Source organism: Diprion similis, chromosome 3, assembly GCF_021155765.1.
Source record: "Diprion similis isolate iyDipSimi1 chromosome 3, iyDipSimi1.1, whole genome shotgun sequence".
Taxonomy (NCBI): domain Eukaryota; kingdom Metazoa; phylum Arthropoda; class Insecta; order Hymenoptera; family Diprionidae; genus Diprion; species Diprion similis.
Window position 1 is genome coordinate 4,912,522 of NC_060107.1, and position 21,992 is coordinate 4,934,513.

General features: G+C 40.9%; 2 protein-coding genes across 4 annotated transcripts; both read right to left on the reverse strand.

Annotated features, from left to right (window-relative positions):
- Positions 1 to 1,442: 1,442 nt before the first annotated feature.
- Positions 1,443 to 13,832, reverse strand: LOC124404264. Of its 2 annotated transcripts, none has more exons than XM_046878261.1 (4): positions 13,299 to 13,705; positions 9,161 to 9,546; positions 6,265 to 6,275; positions 1,443 to 1,497 (listed from the first exon to the last, which is right to left on the reverse strand). In XM_046878261.1, exons 1-4 carry the CDS (start codon positions 13,651 to 13,653, stop codon positions 1,443 to 1,445), a joined length of 807 nt encoding a protein of 268 aa, XP_046734217.1. In that variant the 5' UTR covers positions 13,654 to 13,705. The 2 variants fall into 2 exon arrangements, with proteins under 2 accessions (XP_046734217.1, XP_046734218.1); XM_046878262.1 differs by lacking the exons at positions 1,443 to 1,497; positions 6,265 to 6,275; positions 9,161 to 9,546 and adding exons at positions 12,510 to 12,773; positions 12,856 to 13,065; positions 13,728 to 13,832 and having other exon boundaries at positions 13,299 to 13,664.
- Positions 13,833 to 20,244: 6,412 nt separating this feature from the next.
- Positions 20,245 to 21,579, reverse strand: LOC124403996. Of its 2 annotated transcripts, XM_046877791.1 has the most exons (3): positions 21,390 to 21,554; positions 20,499 to 21,001; positions 20,245 to 20,401 (listed from the first exon to the last, which is right to left on the reverse strand). In XM_046877791.1, the coding sequence occupies exons 2-3, from the start codon at positions 20,986 to 20,988 to the stop codon at positions 20,322 to 20,324; spliced, it is 570 nt and encodes a 189-aa protein (XP_046733747.1). In that variant the 5' UTR covers positions 20,989 to 21,001; positions 21,390 to 21,554; the 3' UTR covers positions 20,245 to 20,321. The 2 variants fall into 2 exon arrangements, with proteins under 2 accessions (XP_046733747.1, XP_046733746.1); XM_046877790.1 differs by having other exon boundaries at positions 20,245 to 21,001; positions 21,286 to 21,579.
- Positions 21,580 to 21,992: the final 413 nt, after the last annotated feature.

Genomic DNA, 21,992 nt, shown 5'->3' on the forward strand with positions numbered 1-21,992 from the left:
AACTATGCTTTTGTGTTTAAGCACTTCTAAAAAATGCAATTTTCAATCTTTTTAGAGCAAGTTTCATTCACGTAGAAGAAAGACATATCCTTATAGTAAATTTAAAACACAATCTGATGGTGACTTCCAGGGTGTGGCAACTGATATCTTCTACATTTTCTAAGGAAATACTTAAAAAAAATCACGATATTTATTTTAATATCTGCACAAAATGTTCTCAAAGTTTCAACAAATTGTGTATATCCTTTTCTTGCCAAAAATTTCGTAAAAATCACTAAATAAACGTAGTCATATCGCACTTCGGGTTCTTTAAATGTACTTGACGATTGCATGGCTCATTGTTGCTCATGTCTCAACGTAATTCTCAAATTATTTAACGTAGGAAATAAAAAATAACAATTACCGTCATGTTGATAATGGGAGTATTAACCCAGGTGAATACTTCGTTTATTTACCCAGGCTATTAGTAGCTTGTATCAGACGAGCATTACTACCATTAGGTTGAGTCCATTCGCACTGAGGATGGAAAGTATCAAGTAGAACCGCAACTGCTGCAGCAGATGAACATGCTTCAGTGTAAGTATGTGAACCCTGACCTCATTATGTACGAATGGATTACATGTTTGTGGTATTGGGAAGACTTGGCTACACAAACATCCGACAATGTCGATACGACAATCACTGTCAACAAGTATTCTTACTATTGAAATTTACGAGCTGGCTGAAGTGTATTGACCGGCACTACGTATTGTTGTTTGGCAGTCTGAAGATAAAGTAACGTTGGTTACAACACTGTACACGTTATCTCAATCCGTCATCTCTGGGGAGAAAAAAGTGTATCGCGGTTTTGAGAGTTCTTGCATCACAAACAAACACATTAAAAGCCTGGCAGCTTCGTGGGTGCATTAATATATCTTCTCAACAACAGCTGATGTTTTTTCCACGTACAAACTAGTCCGCACCAACGTTCACCGAGGAACACAAAACTGCAACTGCAGCCTAACAGTGTCTCTCCCGTTTCGTACTACTACCAGCAGCTGATGACTGCAGTCGACAAGAATTGAGGAGGGGGATTGAGAATGTGGTTTATGGGTGGCCAATGGTGAAGTGCATGTTGTAAAGCTTTCCATCTCTCTCATGAATTATTTGGATGAGAACCCATGCACCGTAGAAAAGTATATGCAGCCGAATAGCAGAACGAACATCGGATGTGACAACTCATGGATGCATTAACAAACACACACTAGCAATTTCATGGAAAGTACGTGACGTGGACGAAACTACACTGCAACCTGGAATCCATTGACTTTTGATGGCGTCGTGTGTCCGCCTCAACGGGTCCAAGGCTGAGTTAAGCTACCTACGTTACCTTCGTTTCTTCGGATTCGAATGACGATGAGTCAGTCATCAAGGGAGGATACCACCTTCTCCGGGCCCTTCGATTATGAACAATTGGTCATGGGGGTCCCACCTAAGTCGTCATTCGGCTTTACGTACCTGTTTGTGAACGTTCAAAATGGTCCCAGCAGATTTAAACACATATTCAACCGTTGTTGTAGTTGAATTCTGATCGTTCTTCTTATGCAAGTCACGGTTATCATTAGCGCGATGAAACACAATGAAAGGTGTTTGAACCCAATGATGAAATTCTTTTGCTCTCTACTTTTTATATCTTACGGAAAGGAGATCCAACTTCGTTAAAGGGTGACTTTTCGTCAGAGCCAAGAAGTCTTCATATAGCTACGAAATTGTGCAATCCCTTGCGCAAAAAAATTTTTCCTGTTCTCAGTTTCGAGATTAATTTCTAGTACTTTATTAATTTATTATTATTCTAGTACACGACAAGTATTTTTCAATTTAAGTTCGACAGAATTTCAATTATAACAGCAAAGATTACAAGATTTTTGTCATTGTCACGAATAAGTGGGGCCTATGAGTAGATATAAATTTACACCATTTAAAAATGCCCGATATGGTCTGCCGGAAGGTGTCCGTTTAACCGTAGCCTCACTTCTTGGCAATTCTGCATCGCACATTTTAGTTGCCTCTGATTAATATTACATAAACGTTGGACTTTATCTTAGTATTCCTCTTTCCTTTGTATCTTTCTTTTGTATCCGTGTCACTTCTTATCATTTGTGACAAGTTCATTATCTAAAAGGACTATGTGTGACTTGCGATAAGAAGCAAAATTGAATGACTTACTCGTTATAGTATAATTGATACCACAACAAATCACGAAGCAATACCCAACCTTCAAAAGTTGGTCCATCATGGTCGCGAATCTTCGTGAGGCTAGTCGTCGCAGCAATCTCGCGAGCAACAGTCTATCTGTGAACAGCACTTGTAGAAAAGACAATAGCAGAGGATTTCACATAAGAACTGTAAACAACAACCCCGACAGCTTTCAACGTCGTTTCTTCGGCTGGAGTTCTCAGGCGTATAGAAAGCTGCACGGATCCCTGTGTTGGGATTTGAAACTAACTGACCAATCTCGTTCTGATGACGATTATTGGCTGCCTTATTTTCAGTGAGCTTAATCAATTCTTGACGTAAATCTCGATGATCGTGCTTTGTATTCAGAACAGTTTGCGGGCCAACTGCTTCAGTAAAACTTAACCTTCTTACATGATTCGGTTGCATGGTAATGGTCCGATGGTAGAAGAGCTAAAAACTGATTTTTTCAGATACTGATGTGCCTTTGTTCCAAATCAATCAACGAGCTGCGAGAGGGTGGACCCAAAACTCTTTCTACTGGTTCCGACGCACTTATCTGCAAATGTGAAGTAAAAAAAACTGACAATTCATAAGTAAGATCTGCAGGATCATGGAGTGAGGAAAGCTGGAAGCATGCGATACTTGATCACAAGCTGAAGGTCCTTAAAAGAGATTCGAATTCGAATTGACAAGTTCAATTGTTCTAGCTATTGGCTTTGAAGGATTCATAGCTTGCAGCGTGGCTATCGATGCAACAGGTGGAACGAACAATCAACGGCTGGAAAACTTGATCAGCTACACGTTAACTAAAAAAATCAAACACTGGTACCGTAACTGCGCGTGTCGGGTGAGAATAAACCCGATATCAGGACCGTTAAGACAGTATAAGATACCGATGATAAGTCCAGTGATTCACCAATATATTGGAATTGAATCGCGTTGATAAAACATTATTATTAGAGTAATAACATTCAAGAGAATAGAGTAAATTTGGTAATACTAGATCGGATAAAGTGAGTGTAACAATCTCGACGGTTCATTCTTATTGCTGTTGGAACTGTCGAAATATCGGTGAAAGGATCACTTATATTTCGAAATTGGACTCTTTGTTTACGATTCTATCTGTTATCTGTCGATTAGCTATCATTATCAGATTAGATAATGTCTAGCAGAATCTTAGACTGTTTCCAACTACTGTAAACTCGATACACGGCAGTAATTATTGCTGAAAACTACTTGGCAGCCATGCTGACGTTGAATATTGTGGAACGTGACGCAAATAGAGTTGAATATTTTTATCGACTTAGCAGAAACCCAGACCTACCTCAACTCAGCGACCCTAACACTATGACGTATCATTTCCACGAGACGCTAAACGGTCTCCTTGAGTATTAATACAACATCAGCCACTCCCGCACGCGACGAGTGCTCATTCATGACTGGTTAATGAAACACGTTCACCGGTTATAGCCGTTATCGAACATTGGATAAATTACGCGTTGCGGACGATAACGTAACCACAGCAAGGAAGCATTTATTTATTGCGAGGATTTATCTAGGAAAATCTTAATTCAATTTGTTCGTAGATATGAAAGTCGGATCTGTATGATCCTATGAGGAAATCGAACCGGTAGAATAAATTCCAGTGTGCCGTTGAAAATTGCAATTAACGGTAATTCGATCATGTATAATAAATACTTCTAGAACTATTTTACCAAATCACTGAAAACGGGATTAGAAGCAGCATAATATTTTGTCAGTTCTTCCGATGGTGAAATTACACGACGATCGATTTTTCCAAACTCTTGTATCACGCAATTGAACCCTGATCCTTTTCTCCAACGGCAAATAACGATTAGAACAATAACGCGCAGATTCTTTGTCGACCATTATAACTTTCCTGCGATCTGATGATTCAGCGACGCCGCCGCTCAGCGAACGTCTCATTGTGCTCCTCAGCCTCCCATTATTACCTCCAGGGGAGTCTTGATATTGCCAAAATGACGTAGCATGTTAAAGGTTCGCGGGTATATGCGATATCGCGGGTTAATCAATGAAAAAGCTTTTGCGCAGAAAATGTGCGCCTTACAGTTATTTCGTCTTATACGTCGTTCCGCCAAACCTTGATGAATTCATGACTCGAATCTCATACGTTATAGTCTATAGCACAACGGAAGTGACGAGGAATTGGCTGATTGCAATTAATGGAGATCTCGCAGAGTATTTTGCGACAGATTCTCAGGGGTTGTGAATATCGGTATAGTAAATAAGCATGAAAGGTAGTACTTCTCAGTATGAATCCAAAAACTCGATCTAAGGGTAATTCGATAACGCTGAATAGAAATGTGATAATATTTTAGTAATAAACCCCCGAAATCATAAAAATAAAAGGGTTAAACCGTGCAATTCGAAACCTATAATAACTTCATCAAACGATACCAATAGAAATATACAATCCTTTCTACGTTTTTTATTTTTTTCTCACCAACAATTTTAGTTCGACAAATTTCTCAATTTGTTTTATAATAATCTCGAGGATCGACTGCAAAATTATTATCACCACTCGATTCACCGTCATCGAATTACCCTTAGATCAAGTTTCCGATTGCATATCCAAAAAGTACCACATTTCAATTTTTTTTCTGCACATCGATCGTTGCACTCTGCACCTCGAAGCATTTCCTCCGTATTTACCGGGCATCGCACACTTTCTTCTTCCTTCCTTCCCTTCCACGTTCTCCTTATTTCGGGGCCTGTCTCACTCCCTGCTCGTTTCGAGGCTCCTATCTCTTAAACTCGGTCTCAGAGCAGGCGCAGCCATACTTTACGCGAAGTGCGGCAGTAAAAATGTGTTACTACCGACCGCAGTGGAATTGCCTGGAACGAGAGGTGGCGGTGCATCGAATGAAATCCCGCGAATAGAGCCGTTTCAAATCCTCAACTATCCTTCGCTCCTTCGTCCTCCCTTTTCTCGGCTTCCTCGTATTCCCTGCGCTGCCTTTTCCGTTTTTATTTATTTTTTCTTCTCCCTCGTTCTTTTTTTTTTTTTTATTTTTTTCTTTTTTCTTTGTAACCTGGATGCCGTCTGGTTTCCACCGCTCGTTACACCGAACAGTAACTACCCAGCAACCCTCCGTAAATCGTTGAAAATGTGGCGATTGTTTCGTTCCTCGAAACTCGATCCCAGACCAAATATCCCCGATTGCTTTTTCCGCAAATGAAAGCATCTAACTTGACAAGATTTTCTTTTGCACACTTCGAGAAAACCTAAATATATGCACGCCATTCGTCATCTCGATCAATTAAAATTGCTCCCGATTCAATCTCTTTTCTTCAATTTTTTATCCGCAATTTTCTTTGACAAAAAAAGCCTCCGACTCTGTTGCACTCGGTAGCTCGGCTCGGGATTGGCCAAAAGATGCGGCCAATGGAGAACGGAGAAAAGATAGTAACCATGGCTGTCACTACTGCTTTATGGGGGAGTTTAATTTTAACTTACCTACTTTGTGACGCGTTAAAAAATTGCACCGGCAAAAGACAGCACGAAACAATCAATTTCTGGTTTATTTTCAGCACTTTTCCCGACTTTTTCCGTATTTTTATTTTTTTCCTTACCCTTAACTTCTTATTACCCCATTTTATTCAATCTAGGCCTCAATCTATTGTTATATACCGACGTATATTATATACTATAGCGAAGTTTCTCCTTAAGTAAAATGATATCTAGGTTCAGAGAAACATCTTATCTTGTACAAACATTATTTTCCGCATCGAACGGAAGTTCTTCTTCTCGTGTTTTCAGATCCGCTTCATCTTCCGCAACTCGATTCCCGTTATTTTTACCCTCTACGCGATATAATCTGCTTACGTTTCGTTCAATTCGACCACTAAAGCACCGATAGATACCATTTTATTTCTATGTTAGGAAATTCGTATCTTTTATCGAAGACGAGGGAGAGCCAACTCGTTCGAACAGCTGCGCATATATGCACGAAATATTGTAATTACGAGCCTTACCGATCAATATATTTCATCTCTTTCTAGGACCTACGTCTGACCTGCGTCAGAGGGCTTCAAATTTGATTGACAATATTTGCGACGCGATATCTTATGTTCAACGCCTTGAAGGGATTCAAGTGATATTAGATTTTGAGTCGTTCGCCAAGCACTCGTCAAAGCGAGTATCTTACTAATTTGAATTAATTTCCTTCGCCTCGAAGAGAGGAAGGAGGCATCCTTAATGGAAAGTAGCTCTCAATTTTAGGACGATATTAATTGGCTGGCGTTCAAAGACGTGAAAATGTTGGTGTATATTTACACAATACATACACGTATATGTATGAATAAGCATTTCCCGCCTAATTCATTCCAGAATAATAAGATGTAAATTTTTAAATATATATGTATGTATCAAAATCAACACGGAATAAAATTTCATTTGATTTATTCAAATTGGATACCGCGTGCACGTAAAATATTCAGCCGACTCGACGGAGTCACGTGCGATTTGACGTTGCACGTTTACATAAATAGCTTTCGCCGATTTTCGTCACCGTATTTCATCGTCCCTGGCGGTCACACGGTTCGCAATTCTTTACGAACTGTCATTGCTGTAAATAGAGCAGCTTGTGAATGTCAGAGGCGTTGACGAGTTCATCGCGTATGTAACGAGCGAAATTTAAAATTGTTCGTACAAATTTTCTCATTATTACCGTTGAAATTCCCCCCCGCAAAGAGATATTGAAAAAATTAAATAAAAACAGAGAAACGAATCAGCGAAAAAGTATTTTTCCTGCGGTGGTTGAAAAAGATACGGAGGGGAAGTTTAAGAAGTATACATATATATATATATATATATATATATATCTTGTGGAGACACAATTTAACTTGTGGCCGATCAAGATCGAGCCAGAGATAATCTAATCTACAATCGACCCTCCGTCTCGGCGAGTTACATTGATTTTTTACGACGTCATATAAACAGGAAAATGAGCACCGTCGGGTAAAACGAAGTCTTTAGTAAATCTACTAAATTGACCTCTGCGTCTTTTTCTGTTTATCTTTTCTTTCCTTATGTCGCAGAACTACACAGCAGTTTGAGCAGTTGATTTTCTCTCTTGTACCTTTTCGCAAACACCAAAAATAACATCAACATCACATCACTTTTTAAAAACAAATTAACCGAATTTTGTTACCGGTATTTCATCAAACGAATTAAATATCTGTAAAATTTTGGACTTACCACGATTTTCCGGAAGCCACAAAAAAAGCCTTTATTCTCCGTTCTCGAGATCAAGACGAAGGGGAGATAAAAAGCTTGCGGAGCGATCGAGGATTAAACAGGAGACGGAAACCGCCCGGTAAATGGATCACAAAACTGGGACGGAGGAAGAGAACGAACATCGAAGCTGAATTGGAATTAGTATTTTAGTGCGGGGCCAGGAGCCGAAGTACCGACGAAACGGTCGGTGAAGGAGAAAACATTTGTTCGTATTTATTCAGTGTTTCGGATTCAAGCACGTTTATCTCGTTGAATATTGCTCCGCTATAATACATACATCGCATCTCGCTATCACTCGCATCATGCACGGTAAACACGTTACAATTTCACCGCATTTTATACGCGCGAATAAATCTGTTCGCAGAATTTCGAATCCGTATGAACTGATACGTATTCACAATTTAACCCCCAACCCCCGGAATTTAATGACAGCATGATTAGACACCTGTCGTTGTGTGCGGTATGATATCGTCATCATTGATTGCAGGGAAAATCACTTAAAAGTGATCACTATTCATAATTTCTTTTAAATTTCCAGAAAATTAGTTTCCAGCTTTGATTACGTTACCGAATTATTCAGTCGAAATATTGTTTCAAAATTTATTTCATGCTTTTACACGTACTTTGACTATTGTATTTATACTTTTTATTGTCACCGTCATTAACGTGTAGCAAGCGTGTGTACTGTGTAAGAATATATATATATATATATATATATATATATATATAGGCGTAGAAAATATATCAAGACCTGCTTATCATACGTAGCTATCTAAGTACACGTGTGTATAGTTACATCCTTGTATTGTTTTCTCTAAAAATAGATATGTGCATATTGTAGGCATATATGTATATGTATATATGTGTATATAACGATATGTATAATATATAGGAAGCATGAGTGGCATTAATTTATTTCAATATAAATGTCGAAAGTATTTAAAGTGTAAAATTATCGATAAAAAAACTCGTGTAAACATGTTTGTAATAAAATTCTGAATGAAGATTAAAAAACTTGCTGTCTCAAAATATAAAATAAGTATAACAAAAACAGTCTTTAATCAGTCATGCCGCATCTCAATTTACATTCAATGCGAACAACTGGTTTGAATAACTATTTGTACAACAGAGCTGTTAACATGCAGAAATTTAAAAACCAACCATCAAAACTCGTATATTCAGTAGGTATCATATAACTTCACGACCGATTCCAGCCTGACTCTATTTTGCCCAACATACATACCAAGGTTTGAATTATCGGTCTACGCTGTGTCTAAACATGTTTCGTTATCGAAACCACGTATACCCGATAATGTAGGTACACCGTCCAAACTTGGCCAGCAAGCTACTTGGCCTGAGTAGTTGTAAGCGATACTTGAACTATTCGATCTAACCATCACAGTATGCAGGACTTCGCGAATCACCGAGGCAACAGCGTAACCATGAAGCCATCAAGAGCTTCCGTTACGATTCCTGAGATCGATTAATAGACTTTCTATTCTATTCAACTATGACACAGATTTTCGCGAGGAACTACGCGAGGAAGATGTTAATCGGTGTATATCGGTGACCAGCACGTTATTTTCTTAACACAAAGCACGCATAATCACTCCTTAAAATTACGAATCTGAAATCCGATGACTAAGGTGTAAGCCTCTTCACATGCCTTTGGAGATGTTTGTTTCTGGTATTCCGTTTGAAGAGAGAGTGACCGAATCTGTGATCCGCGTCGTAAACGGTTGGTCGACTTTCCGAGTTTTTGAACTGAGGCAATTGCTTGACGAACCCGATCGTAGCCCTGTTTAAAGCCTCGAAGTCGTAGTCACGAGGTGGCAGTGCTGAATTAGCCAAAGAACGTTGGTATCGGTTCTGATCGAGACCGTCGACCTTGCGGAAATCCTCTTGGAATTTCCAGCGCATTTCATCGTGCACCCACTCCTCCTGCAGTTGTTTTTGTTTTTTCCACTTTTGACCCAACCTCACACCGATAACGATCCCTAACAAGATCGCTCCCATCGCTACGAAAATCTTCAAGTATAACCGAAATCCTGGTGAAATTCAAATATTATCATATCAGAATCAGGTCGAACTATTTCTATCATCTAGAAAAGTCACTGATGCCACTAATCCCAAAACGGTACCACAGCAATTATCCACAAGTATTCAAAAAGAACAGTACTAACTCTAGAGGTAAAACAAAAACAATTACTTGGGCTCCTTGAATTGTCTGTTTGGGGAAAAATCCTTGGGACGATTGCACGGGCGGGTTGAGGTACGTTCACCATGGGGTCGTGAATCGTAGAGCCGTAAGGGGTGCTGTTGAACACAAATTGTGACATCGGTTGTCCATTCTCTATGGGCACCTGGTTAACGGGGTTGTAGTACGGTGTGGTGTCCTGCTGAACCGGCGCCATTGTGGGATAGGGTGGAGGTTGCCTGGATTCCACCGGTACCGGGGTGTAAGTCCCCTGGGACTGCGGGGCCTTGAGACTGGAGTACGGGGGTGGCCGGAATTCAGATTGCGGCGCACTCGCTCCCGGTTTGCCCATCATGGGGTAGGCCTCTGAAAAAAGTCAGATGAGTGTGATGTTTTGCAAGTGCTTGATGTGAAAATGAACACTGGTCACCTAGACTGATTTTTTTTCCGACTGTACTGCGATTCCGATCCGCGAAACGGTGCGACTTGTCTCTTCCGACGACCGCGATCAACTGCGCGCTATTTTGCACCGGCTAAATGGGATTCGCGAGAGAAAAATAGAACCCATTCGGCACTGCGTGCTTCGACTTGACGCGCGTTGTTCTGGAGCGAATCTTTCCTGTCTTTTTCTGCATGACCTTGTGAATTATTAAACGAGTCGATATGACTCTATCGAATCTATGTTTTTAAGCGGAGTTTTTTCTTTTTTTACGGCTGTGGTTGTTCAGATAATTTATCGGGCCTTCAGATCTCGGCGTTGTGGGTTACGGGTCAAGTGAATGATGAATCGACAATGCAATGAAAAATAGAGAAGAATAACAATTGTCTGACAGATAGCACTTAAAAAATGCTAAAAAAAAATCGATACAATCACACGAATCTCATTACGCAAATTGCAAATGAAGGCATGATTATGACGATCAGAGATAAAAGAGGAGAAGAACCTCTGTTGCCAACTGTTCTCACTGATTTTGCTTGGTTCATCAGCGACGGGAAATCCCCAAGCCAGACCTGCGCGTAACGTGGATTAGCCAGTAGTGCAATGATTGGTTTCAAGTTTCTTATTTTTTTTTTTTTTTTTTTGCGTTTAGTTAGTGGGCTGCTTATCCTAAACTATAAAACGCCGGATAGCACTTATTTCAATCGACAGTCAATTGACGTCAGCAGAATACTTACCGCAAACCGGTGACTATATAAAATCACACGAAACCACAAGCTTTTGCTACTTCGCTGATGTTCGTATATCTAACTATTTGAATGGATCCGTAAAATCTGCGCAAATCCCGACAACTCTGTTGACCAAAATGGCTGACTTATCCCACACCGTCGCGTCGTGAACAGAGTAGACGGACTTCAAACGGAGTGAATTATCGATCTATTGATGATATGCGAGGTGATTTGGTTCCGTGGAATGCTCTTGAACATGTCGTCCATACAAAGCATTTACTATCGAACATGCTTGCACCTTGCATGCAGAAAATAGATCCCGAAACGACTGGGATATGGTTCTTAAATTCTTTCCTAGTTCTGTTTTTTGGAGACCAATTGCCTCGCTTCACTAATAACATTGATTATGGACACCATTGGAGACTAGGGGCTCACCTATTCTTGCGATAACGTTCTCACCCACTTCATTGACGGTCGGGGTTTCGAGAATTGACTGCTTTGCCCGTACAACATACACCACTGAAGGCTTATCACTCGCGAACAGGAAGGATTGTATCAATTCCACCGATGAAATGTGCACGCCGTTCGCTCCATTCACGCCGAGCACTCTTCAAACTATACTGCTAGAATAATTTGATGTGCTCGAAACCAACTACAACTGATTCTCAGAGTGGGAGTAGCGGACTTGTCGATGTCTCCCAGTGGCCGTCTGACACGCTTCTGTGCGTGTCACGACTACGCGCGAAATCCGAATTTGCTGGTTAGGCAATAAGCATCGGTGCACTGATTTTTTAACGTCAAGCTCGCTAACTAGGGTTCGGCTGAATTTGGTAGATCACTTCAAGAATATCTTTCAATTCTCATTCAAATATTAAGAAATACATTCATTTTTCTGATCTGTAAACGACTTTTGTGGATGAATTTCACTAAAGAAATCATTCAGTTATGTGACTGTGCATAGGAACCGTTACATTGGATCCTCAACTCTCTAGTTCACCAGCAAAATTATTCTTATTATCAATTACGCTACAGATTTCAGTCTTTGCATCTGCAGCTCGTAAGTACAGAACTGCATATTGAATATTGATATGTTATGAGTACGGTATCGATGAAATAGAATTAGTGCAAAGGAAAAATTACTCCTAGACTTACCAGATTCTCCAGTTTCGTTAGTACATATATTTATCATAGCACAGGTAGATTACACGGGTCAACAAAAAAATAAAACAACATTTTTTTCCACGCTCAACATGGTTTTTTTTCATTAACCAGTATATTTAACAATTTTTCATACATACTGTCTTGTATATTTAAAAATTCCGATGTAACGTAATCTTTTCAATATTGTTATGTTAATACTTTATGCATTTAAGATACAAACCATTTATAATTAAATTTACGTCAAAAAGTTGTGTTGAATAGTGTAATTGGCCACAAATAAATAGCCTGACTTATTATGAAAACACCCGACGCTTCAGAACTCTAGCAGCAAGTTTAAGATGTTAGATAGAAAACGCAAATTCGCTGACTTTCAATTTCCTGATACCTCCATCGATCGTTTATTGGCACCAATGGTCAGATTTCAAACGCCAGAATTGTTCTTTAATTCTACAGAGGCAAAATGCCATCAATTCGGCATGAGGCGTGTTGATTGTATCACTGAACCAGACATGGAACATCATATTTTTCTGACGTTGGTGTTGGAATTCGTATTGGCATCCTCATTTGCGGAGAAGTGTTTACGTACCTTGCGTTTACGAGAATTGGTGCAGCGGTAGGTGTTGCCTCCGTTCCATGAAGGTATTGACGGTGCGTGGCGGGGCAATCCGTCACCTAAACCCTGGTACGTAGGTGGTGGAGTATGTGGCTCCACGCCAGTTGCTGTCTTCGAGACATCCATGACGGCAAGCTCTAGAATATAGAAGACGAGGTTCTTAGACTGGGACTAAAACTTTAATTTACCCGCAACTATAACGAACGTAATTCTCCGAACCTTGACATATTTGGATGGTTTATTCTCACCAGTAGTCGCCCAGTGAAGATGCGTCGAACAGCTTCCTGTGCTGGCTAGACAGTTCTTCGAACTTCCTCTCGAACCGCTGTTGCTCCTCCTGTATCTTTAGATACCACCACAGCCAGCCCCCGAACACAATCAAGGTCAAGATCACTACTATCACTGCAAAGATCATCACCACCCGAGATCCTGATCAAATTGAAAAAATATCATCAGAATCAGGTTGAACCGTTTCTATCATCTCAATAAGCCACTGATACCACTAGCCTCGGAGCGTTAGTACCTACAGTAATTACCCGCAAGTGTGGCGAATGCCATAATGAATGTTTGTAACCCAGTATAAAAAAACGAGCGAGTTAATACCACTGTTAAAATCTAAAAAAGAACAGTACAAACGCCAGAGGTAAAACAACAGCAATTACTTATGCGCCTTGAAATGGCGGTTTGGGTCGCCACCACGATCGTCCGACTTGGGCTGATTACACGGGGGGTCGGAAGTGCGTTCGCCATGGGGTCGTAAGTCGTAGAGGCAAGAGAGGTACTGTTGAACACAGGTTGTGACATCGGTTTTCCGTTCTCCATCGACACCTGGTTAACGCGGTCATGGTACGGCGTGGTGTCCTGCTGAACCGGCGCCATTGCGGGATAGGGTGATGGTTGGCTGGATTCCACTGGTACCAGGGTGTAAGTCCCCTGGGACTGTGAGGCCATGAGACTGGAGTACGGGGGTGGCTGGAGATCTGGTTCCGGCGCGCTCGGTTTTGGTTTGCCCATCATGGAGTAGGCCTCTGAAAAAAGTCGGATGAGTGTGACGTTGTGCAACAGCTTGTTGAAAAAATCAACAATAGTACCTAGACTGATTACTTTTCTACGGCAGTGAGATTCCGATCCACGAAACAGCGCGTTTTGTCTCCTCCAACGACCGCGATCAACTGCGCGCTATTTCTCACCGGCAAGATGGGATTTACGCGAGAAAAAAAAAAACTCTTTCGGCACTGCGTACTCCGACTTGACGCGCATTATCTTGAAACGAGTTTTTGCTGTCCAATAGCGTATGCGTAGTAACCGCACCGTACGCAGCGAGGCAAAAGATGCGAAGCCAATTTATCACCGGTATTTTTTAATCAGCATCTTGAACATGATCTTGTGGATTGTTGAATGAGTCACAGTTATTTATGGGAATGTGAGCAAATGACGCAAGCCGAAAGACACGCCTGGCTCTTCGTGCATTGACCGCGTCGATCTTTTATCAGCGGTGGTAGTGGTATCACTGTCAGCAACGTATTTTAAGCGACCGAAGAACTCCTGATTCTGAAAGATGTTGATTACATGGACACCAACGTATTGCACTTTTCTTCCGGATTGAACTGAACTTGGTCGCAGAACACACTGACTTTCACGGGCCTTCTGCGCAGCTCTCGAGCCTGACTGCTATTTTAACGTTTTGATACGAGGTCACACACGTACAGGCGGGAGAGTATTAACCCAAAATCGCACGTGACGAGTCCATACTCGGTTCGCGATAGTTTACCGCGTGTCTACTGGCGCCTGAATAAATTGATACTTTGTGTGCTTGTGAAGCGTGTGGTGGAATTATGAAAGAAGAAACGATACGCCCCTCAATGTTCTCGGGATTTAGACCATACACCGAATTCTGGTAATCTTAACGTAATCTGACACTGCGTGATTAGGGTTAGGTTAAAATCTAACTTGTTCACTTTTCAGCGATCACTTGATACAAAGCGTTGCTCAGCTCATGCATTCAAAGTCGGGGTTTTTTATGTCCGCTGCTGTGGTTGTTAAGATAATTCATCGAGCCTAAAGATCTTGGCGTTGTGGCTTACAGGTCAAGTGAATGATGAATCGATAATGCGATGAAAAATGGAAAAGAAAAGCTAAAAATATTGATACAATCCCAAGTATCTCAGTACGCAAACTGCAAATGAAAGTACGATTACGACGATCGAAGATAAAAGAGGAGAAGAACATCTGTTGCCAACTGTTTTCAATGATTTTGCTTGGTTCATCAGCGACGGGAAATCCCCAAGCTAGACCTGCGCGTAATGTGGATTAGCCAGTAGTGCAATGATTGGTTTCAAGTTTCTTATTTTTTTTTTGTTCAGTCAATGGGCCTGCTTATCTTGAACTATAAAACGCCGGATAGCACTTATTTCAATCCACAGTCAATTGACGTCAGCAGAATACTTACCGCAAACCGGTGACTATATAAAATCACACGAAACCACAAGCTTTTGCTACTTCGCTGATGTTCGTATATCTAACTATTTGAATGGATCCGTAAAATCTGCGCAAATCCCGACAACTCTTTTGACCAAAATGGCTGACTTATCCCACACCGTCGCGGCGTGAACAGAGTAGACGGACTTCAAACGGAGTGAATTATCGATCTATTGATGATATGCGAGGTGATTTGGTTCCGTGGAATGCCCTTGAACATGTCGTCCATACAAAGCATTTACTATCGAACATGCTCGCACCTTGCATGCAGAAAATAGATCCCGAAACGACTGGGATTTGGTTCTTAGATTCTTTCCTAGTTCTGTTTCATTAGATACCAATTGCCTTGCTTCACTCATAACATTGATTATGGATACCATTCGAGACTAGGGGCTCACCTATTCTTGCAATAACGTTCTCACTTAATTCATTGGCCATTCAAATATTATGAAATACATTTATTTTTCTGATCTGTAAACCGCTTTTGTGGGTGAATTTCACGAAAGAAATCATTCAGTTATGTGACTGTGCATAGGAACCGTTACATTGGATCCTCAACTCTCTAGTTCACCAGCAAAATTATTCTTATTATCAATTAGACTACAGATTTCAGTCTTTGCATTTGCAACTCCTAAGTACAGAACTGCATAATGAATATTGATATGTTATGCGTATGGTATCGATGAAATAGAATTAGTGCAAAGGAAAAATCACTCCTAGACTTACCAGATTCTCCAGTTTCATTAGTATATATACATATATATATTTTTCACATCACAGGTGTATAATTGAAGACAGAAAATTGCTGTTATTAAAATTTTGATTATTTCCATCAATTGTTAATTGGCATCAGTTACCAGGTTCCAAATGCAAGGATTGTTTTCGACCCGCACAAAGGCGAAATGTGATTGATTCGTATTTTGGCCTGTAAGCGGATGATTTCACCAGACTCGGAGCGCCACGTTTCTTACGGTATCTCAACGCCCCCACACTTTCCGGCGAAACTAAATTAATAGTAGCTTCTTATGAATGCGGCCTCATACATTGTGATGATGAGTATTGCAAATGCAATAACAATGGTGACGAAACATGCTGAAATTATACAATCACTGGATGAATAAATAAATATTGATTCCGTCGACGGATTTTAATGGTACAATTATACACCAAAAATTCCAAACTAACAGAAAACATGCATAAACAATGATGTTATATTTACTTGCTGCACGTAATAGACTTGATTTTTGTGCAACAACATGAGTCACTTCGGAGGGTAACGCCGTCTGAACAGTCGTCGCGCCGGTATCTGAACTTTCGTAGTTACTTCCGGTGTATGTGGGATTATTGGTAATATCTCGGCTTGCTTCTTCCGGTGGATTAACTGAGCCTACCACCCTGGGGTGGGGGCAACCATGGTTGTACTGTGAGATGGGCGGTTGCATCGACATCTGTTTTGGCATTGGCATCGGCATTGGCGTTGGCAATGGCTTTGGCATTGGCACCATCATCTGTGAAGACATGTTTGGGTACTCTGAGTCTACGGGGTTGGATGCAGTGGCAGGTCTCACCTTCGTTGCAAAACCGTATTGACGGTGGGGCGATCCGTTAATTGAATCCTCGTACGAAGGTGGTGGAGCCAAGGGTGGAGCATTTGGCTCCGTGCCAACCGTTGTTTTCGGGAAATCCATGTGAGGACAAGTTCTAAAATGTAATAGACGAGGTTTTTGAACCGGCACTAATACTATGATCGAATGGCAACTAAGTTAAAAGTAATTCTACGAACAACCATCAATTTTGAATTCTCGAGTGGAGAGCATTTGTCGGAATATTCTTTTTTTCATATCACACTTTCAAGCCACCTTCTTACTCAGATGATGGAGAGTGTCAGACTTTCAACTACTTCCGAGGCTATCGATAATACTGGGTCACATAGCAAAAATTATTAAATAAAGTCTGGTTCACAGCACATCTGTAATCACTCATACCGAAATAAAGTGTGAGTGTTAAAAGCTAACCAATCCATTTCAAACTAGTGAATATCTTAAAATCCGACAATGAATGAAAATTCATGTAAAACGATTCAAGAAAAACAGCTGATAGTATGGACAGGTATATGCCGTCTTATCTGACCAGAGGTCTAAATTTCGGTAACGGAATGTAAATAATGGTTACTTCGGATACAATCACTTATTGCATGATATAACCCTGGCTCAGTAATAAGTAACTTGATGCTGAAAGACCTCTGAATCTGAATCACAAAATGTGTCTGAGAATCGGGAATTACAAGCTTAGCAAAAAAAAAATACTGTGGAAAAGGAAATGTGCTTACTTACAATTAGACCAAATGCTGAGACGATCTACTGATCGTAGGTTCAGGATCAAGTGAACTTGAATGGACGCCGTCGAAGGACTACACGGAAAAACCAAAAAACAACGAAACTACATCGTGTGTTCATTAGGAATACCGTCAGAGGGCAGCCACCACGCGTACATCACCATGCATGCCTCCCTTAGAACATACAGACTTGGAGGAAGCTTCGTATACACATTCGTGTAAGTGAAAAACGACACGGAGACGGAAGCAGTGTTCCCGGGCATTTATTTAATCTTAAACAAATATCGGAAAAATTCCTTTGACGCACGCATATCAGGCGGCTAACCGAGATTATCATTTACATGACTTGGTTCTACGATTAAGGAAAGGATAAGGAGAAACCGCATGAGCGATTTGAAGTAGAAATAATCGAAAAAACTTCCGCAAGCGGTTGAAGAAAATGAAACACTGTGTGATGTAAAGAAGAGGCATGAAACAAATTATTGTGAATTATGGAATCTACCCAATATCCAGAGGCAAAGGACATTGAAGATGTGCCAGCCCCCCAATTCTATGAATGAATATTGCATCAACACCTTGTCGGGTATACATCAACTTTTTAATTGAGACTCAAACTTGAACTAAACAGATCACGCACTTTTATTGTACAGACCGTGACGCACGAGATCGGAATAAGGAAAATGTTTACTCTTGTAAACGTCGTTGTGAATGATTTCTAAAAAAAAGTAGAGGAGTGAACGAAGTGCTTGATATGAGATGATGTTCCTCGAATCAAATGGTAACTCACTGTCAGTACGGTTGGTAAATGAACAATGAGAAAAATTTTAATTTTGCATATATCTCAAAGTCAGCTATTCTGCTGAATATGTACCTACTTAGAGCGCTGCGCGTTGTTCGGCAAAATACTGTACCGATTCGCGAATAAACTCGAACAGTTATTGCCAGCAACTCGACAGGTGCAGACACACGAGTTTGTTCCCCTTCCGTTATTTTTTCGTACTCTACATCTTATTTCATCACCATTGTTTTTTGCGAGTGATTCAATCAGCTTAATCTACGTTATTCTTATAGTAACTAGATGAATGGCAGTTTTATTGGCCGACAAAGCATCGCATCAAATTTTTCTCCTGATCTATCCCATACCTATACCAAATCCCATATCTGAAAAACTGTTCGAAGAACGATCCAAGAATGGACTAGATTTTCGGCTGTATGCTTTGGTGTCTCGATGTAGCCTCAAAATATTGCTCGCAACCAGCTGAGGTACTCAAAATACATTCAAAATACTCGCGAATTTATATTCGTTGAAATGATAACCAGCGTAGAATGGTCACCCCAACTTTTTACTTGAACCGGCCTCTTGGCTTTGATTATTTCTTGGATTCACTCCTTGAGTGCTTCACAAGTTCAATTTACAACAATACATCGATACTGACGGATACACCGATCTGCGTATAATTTTACCAAGTTAACATTCACTCTCTACGAAACTGTGGCACATTTTTTACCTGGAAGCTCGAAAGACACTGTTCGCTTCTTATCTTATCTCCCTTGGGTAAGCTGGAGATTTATGGTTCTTGTCCATTACTTTCACACAAATTTGACTGTCACTGTTTGAATGGTTCTTCCTAGACGTCGCGTGCATATACCTGTAACGGGGTCAAGATGAAGCGAGTTTTTCTATTGTCCATTGTCAATTTCTTTGCAATTGCATCATTTGAGATCTTCGTCACGAATCCATTGCCGTCGTACTGTAAAGCGTTTGGCTGCATCGACGTCGATGTTAACGTCGACATCGGCATTGGCATTGACATTGACACCGTTCCCCCCTGAAAGGTCTCCGGATTTTCCGGTGTCTCGGGATGCGGTGTCGTAGGCAGAAGCGGCATTGGAAATCCGTATTGTTGGTGCAACCCTTGGAGAAAAGACTTTCGTACGATGGAGGTGGAGGAGTCATTGGCTCATTGCCGGCCGGTGTATTTGAGCCTTCCATTTGAGGGAGATCAAGAGAAAAATTTGATGCGATGCTTTGACGGCCAATAAAACTGCCATTCATCTAGTTACTATAAAAATAACGTCGGTAAAGCTGATTGAATTACTCGCGAGAAAGTTAGTAAATAGTTAGTTTAGTTCGTAAATATAAGCAAAAAATAACCGCTAGTGAGCGCAACTGTCCCACTATTCTGGGCCAAAAATAAATAAGTCAATCAAAAGGTGCGAAACATTTTTCTTCTTCAATCATAGGTAATCATAGAACGCCAATCAGGGAGTTCGTCAAGTTTTTTCCAAACTCTGAAGGAGACTCTGTTCAATAACAGACGACACTTTAATTTTTGTTCTTGATTAGTACAGTTCTATAATATTCTCTTGCTTTGTTTAACAAACCATGTGATTTGTTAACTCCTTGTCTTGCGATATTATTTTCATCTACTCGTACTTCGTATTTTGTTCTTGCGAACCTATATTTCTTTCAGATTTTCATTGTAAACCGAATATTTTTATTGACTTTCTGCTATTATGCTTTAAATCTAACCGTTTTCACCTAATAAGCATTTTGCTATTGTGCTCTAAGCCTAATAGTTTTCATTGAATAAATACTTTGTACAACGTATCACAGATGAGGCTAATACGTGACGGTCTGATTTTTATTTAGTTTTTATTTAAACGATTATAAAATGAATAAATTATTTTGCAGATATCTGTGCTTAAGTCAAAAAATTTTATCTGATTTTTTAGGATCACATTTAACGTGCGAAAAATTCTTCAAGGTTTGAACTTCCGATTGCAAATGGAATCAGAAAAACTGTCAAGCACCTCCCAAATCCGACCACCCACTGGCTATAGCTCCAGTAGCCCATACCTGAAGACGGTATTAGTGAAATCTCCTTATCATGGTTGATATGGCAATCAGGATTCCACACAGGACTAAGCCAATCGCGAAGGCACAGCATACTGGAAGAAAATTTTTCAACGAATAAGTACGAATTTCATGTATACCTTCTTCAGGTGTACGAAACCAATGAGCATATGATGAGAATCGGTAATTTACATGCTGGTTTGAAGTCCGAGGTTTTCTGCTCCTCTGGGAAAACATGGATAGTTTGATCCCTCGCGGACGACCCAAAACTGACATGTGACACGTGAGTAGCCACTGCACGGTTGTGATCACTCCCGGAGTAATTATGATCGTGGTCAGTGGTCCTGAACGTTTCGGCAATCCCATAGCTGGTCGATGTGCTTTCCCTGGGTTCGTCGAAGTGCGACTCGTAGATGACTCGTGACGCCGGCATGGGCATCGGCATGGAAGCAGGCATGGGCATTGGCATCGGCATCGACATCGGCATCGGCATCGGCATCGGCATCGGCATTGGCATCCGGTGAAATGTCTCTGCGTGATTCGGCGTCACTGGATAGGGTGCAGAAGCTGGAGGCTGGTGGGTTACGAAACTGCATTGGTGTGACCGTTCGTTCACAACGGTGGAGTACGAGGGTGGTGGAGTGATTGGCTCCTCGCCGGTGTTTCCTTTTGGTTCGTACATCTGACGACGAGCTCTGGAAGTCGAAAAGAATAGCTTATGGTTATCATGCTCCGCATGCAGTGTTCGATAAAGGAATCGCGAGAGTATCAAAAACAGGATAGAATATGAAGTAAGTTGTAGTAGAGTAGTAGTAGTAGTAGACGAATGGCTTAGTGTGCAAAGAGTAACACCGGTTGCCCAAACGCAGGCGCAACAGTGAAAAAGTATCAGTCAAATCCGAAACAATGTGATCAAAAATCTCTCGAAAATCCGATACGCAGCAAAAGTAGACTAGATGAACAACGACAACGCACAAACCTCACTTATCACCTGATGAAGATTCACTAATCGGTCCACTAATTTTTTTTTTTTTCTGTTTTTTACTTCCTCGACTGGGAACGATGGTGTAAACGTGAACACACCTTGACTTCTCGAGCAGTCGCGTCCAACGATAACGAAGATTTGAGAAGAACTACGTGACTTCTGAATGCGGCGTCTAAATGCACCAGCATGGAAACGCGTTCTAGATAAGCTCAAGGCCGGTCAACAACACACTCCAATCGACGTCTACGGCTTTCGGTGGGATCGGTTCAACTACGAGAGTCATGGCTGCGACCTGAGTTTGTATTAAACGCATGACATCATCGCCGCCATGGGCGGTACGGGAAACAAGAATTTCATCATGCGTGACGTCACGGCAGACGATTTGTTGCGAACTAGTTATTCTCCGTTCGTCACTGTTATACTCTCCGTCAATGCTATAAGTTATTTATTATACGGTGACGTTCGCGGTGAGACACTCTTAACACATCTTTGATCTTGCCGTGTTCTCAATAACCAATTTTAGCAATCCAGATCAACGGTTGATTGGACTAGAATCATTGTCTTTTACATGGTAGTCTGGCAATAATATCGATCTACAAGGAGTCCTCTACTTCGAAGTAAAGACCATCAGTTCTACGACTGAAACTTGAGTCCGGTTCGGCGTGTCAGGTAATCACAACAAAGAAATGGAACGATAAGAA

Coding starts and splice junctions, on each gene's coding strand:
- LOC124404264 (XM_046878261.1), bottom strand. CDS start 13,653: ATGATGGGCAAACCAAAACCGAGCGCGCCGGAACCAGATCTCCAGCCA. Junction 9,547..13,298: donor CGCCATTTCAAGGCGCATAA/GTAATTGCTGTT, acceptor GAATTTCACCAG/GATTTCGGTTATACTTGAAG.
- LOC124403996 (XM_046877791.1), bottom strand. CDS start 20,988: ATGTACGAACCAAAAGGAAACACCGGCGAGGAGCCAATCACTCCACCA. Junction 20,402..20,498: donor CTCGGACTTCAAACCAGCAT/GTAAATTACCGA, acceptor ATTTTCTTCCAG/TATGCTGTGCCTTCGCGATT.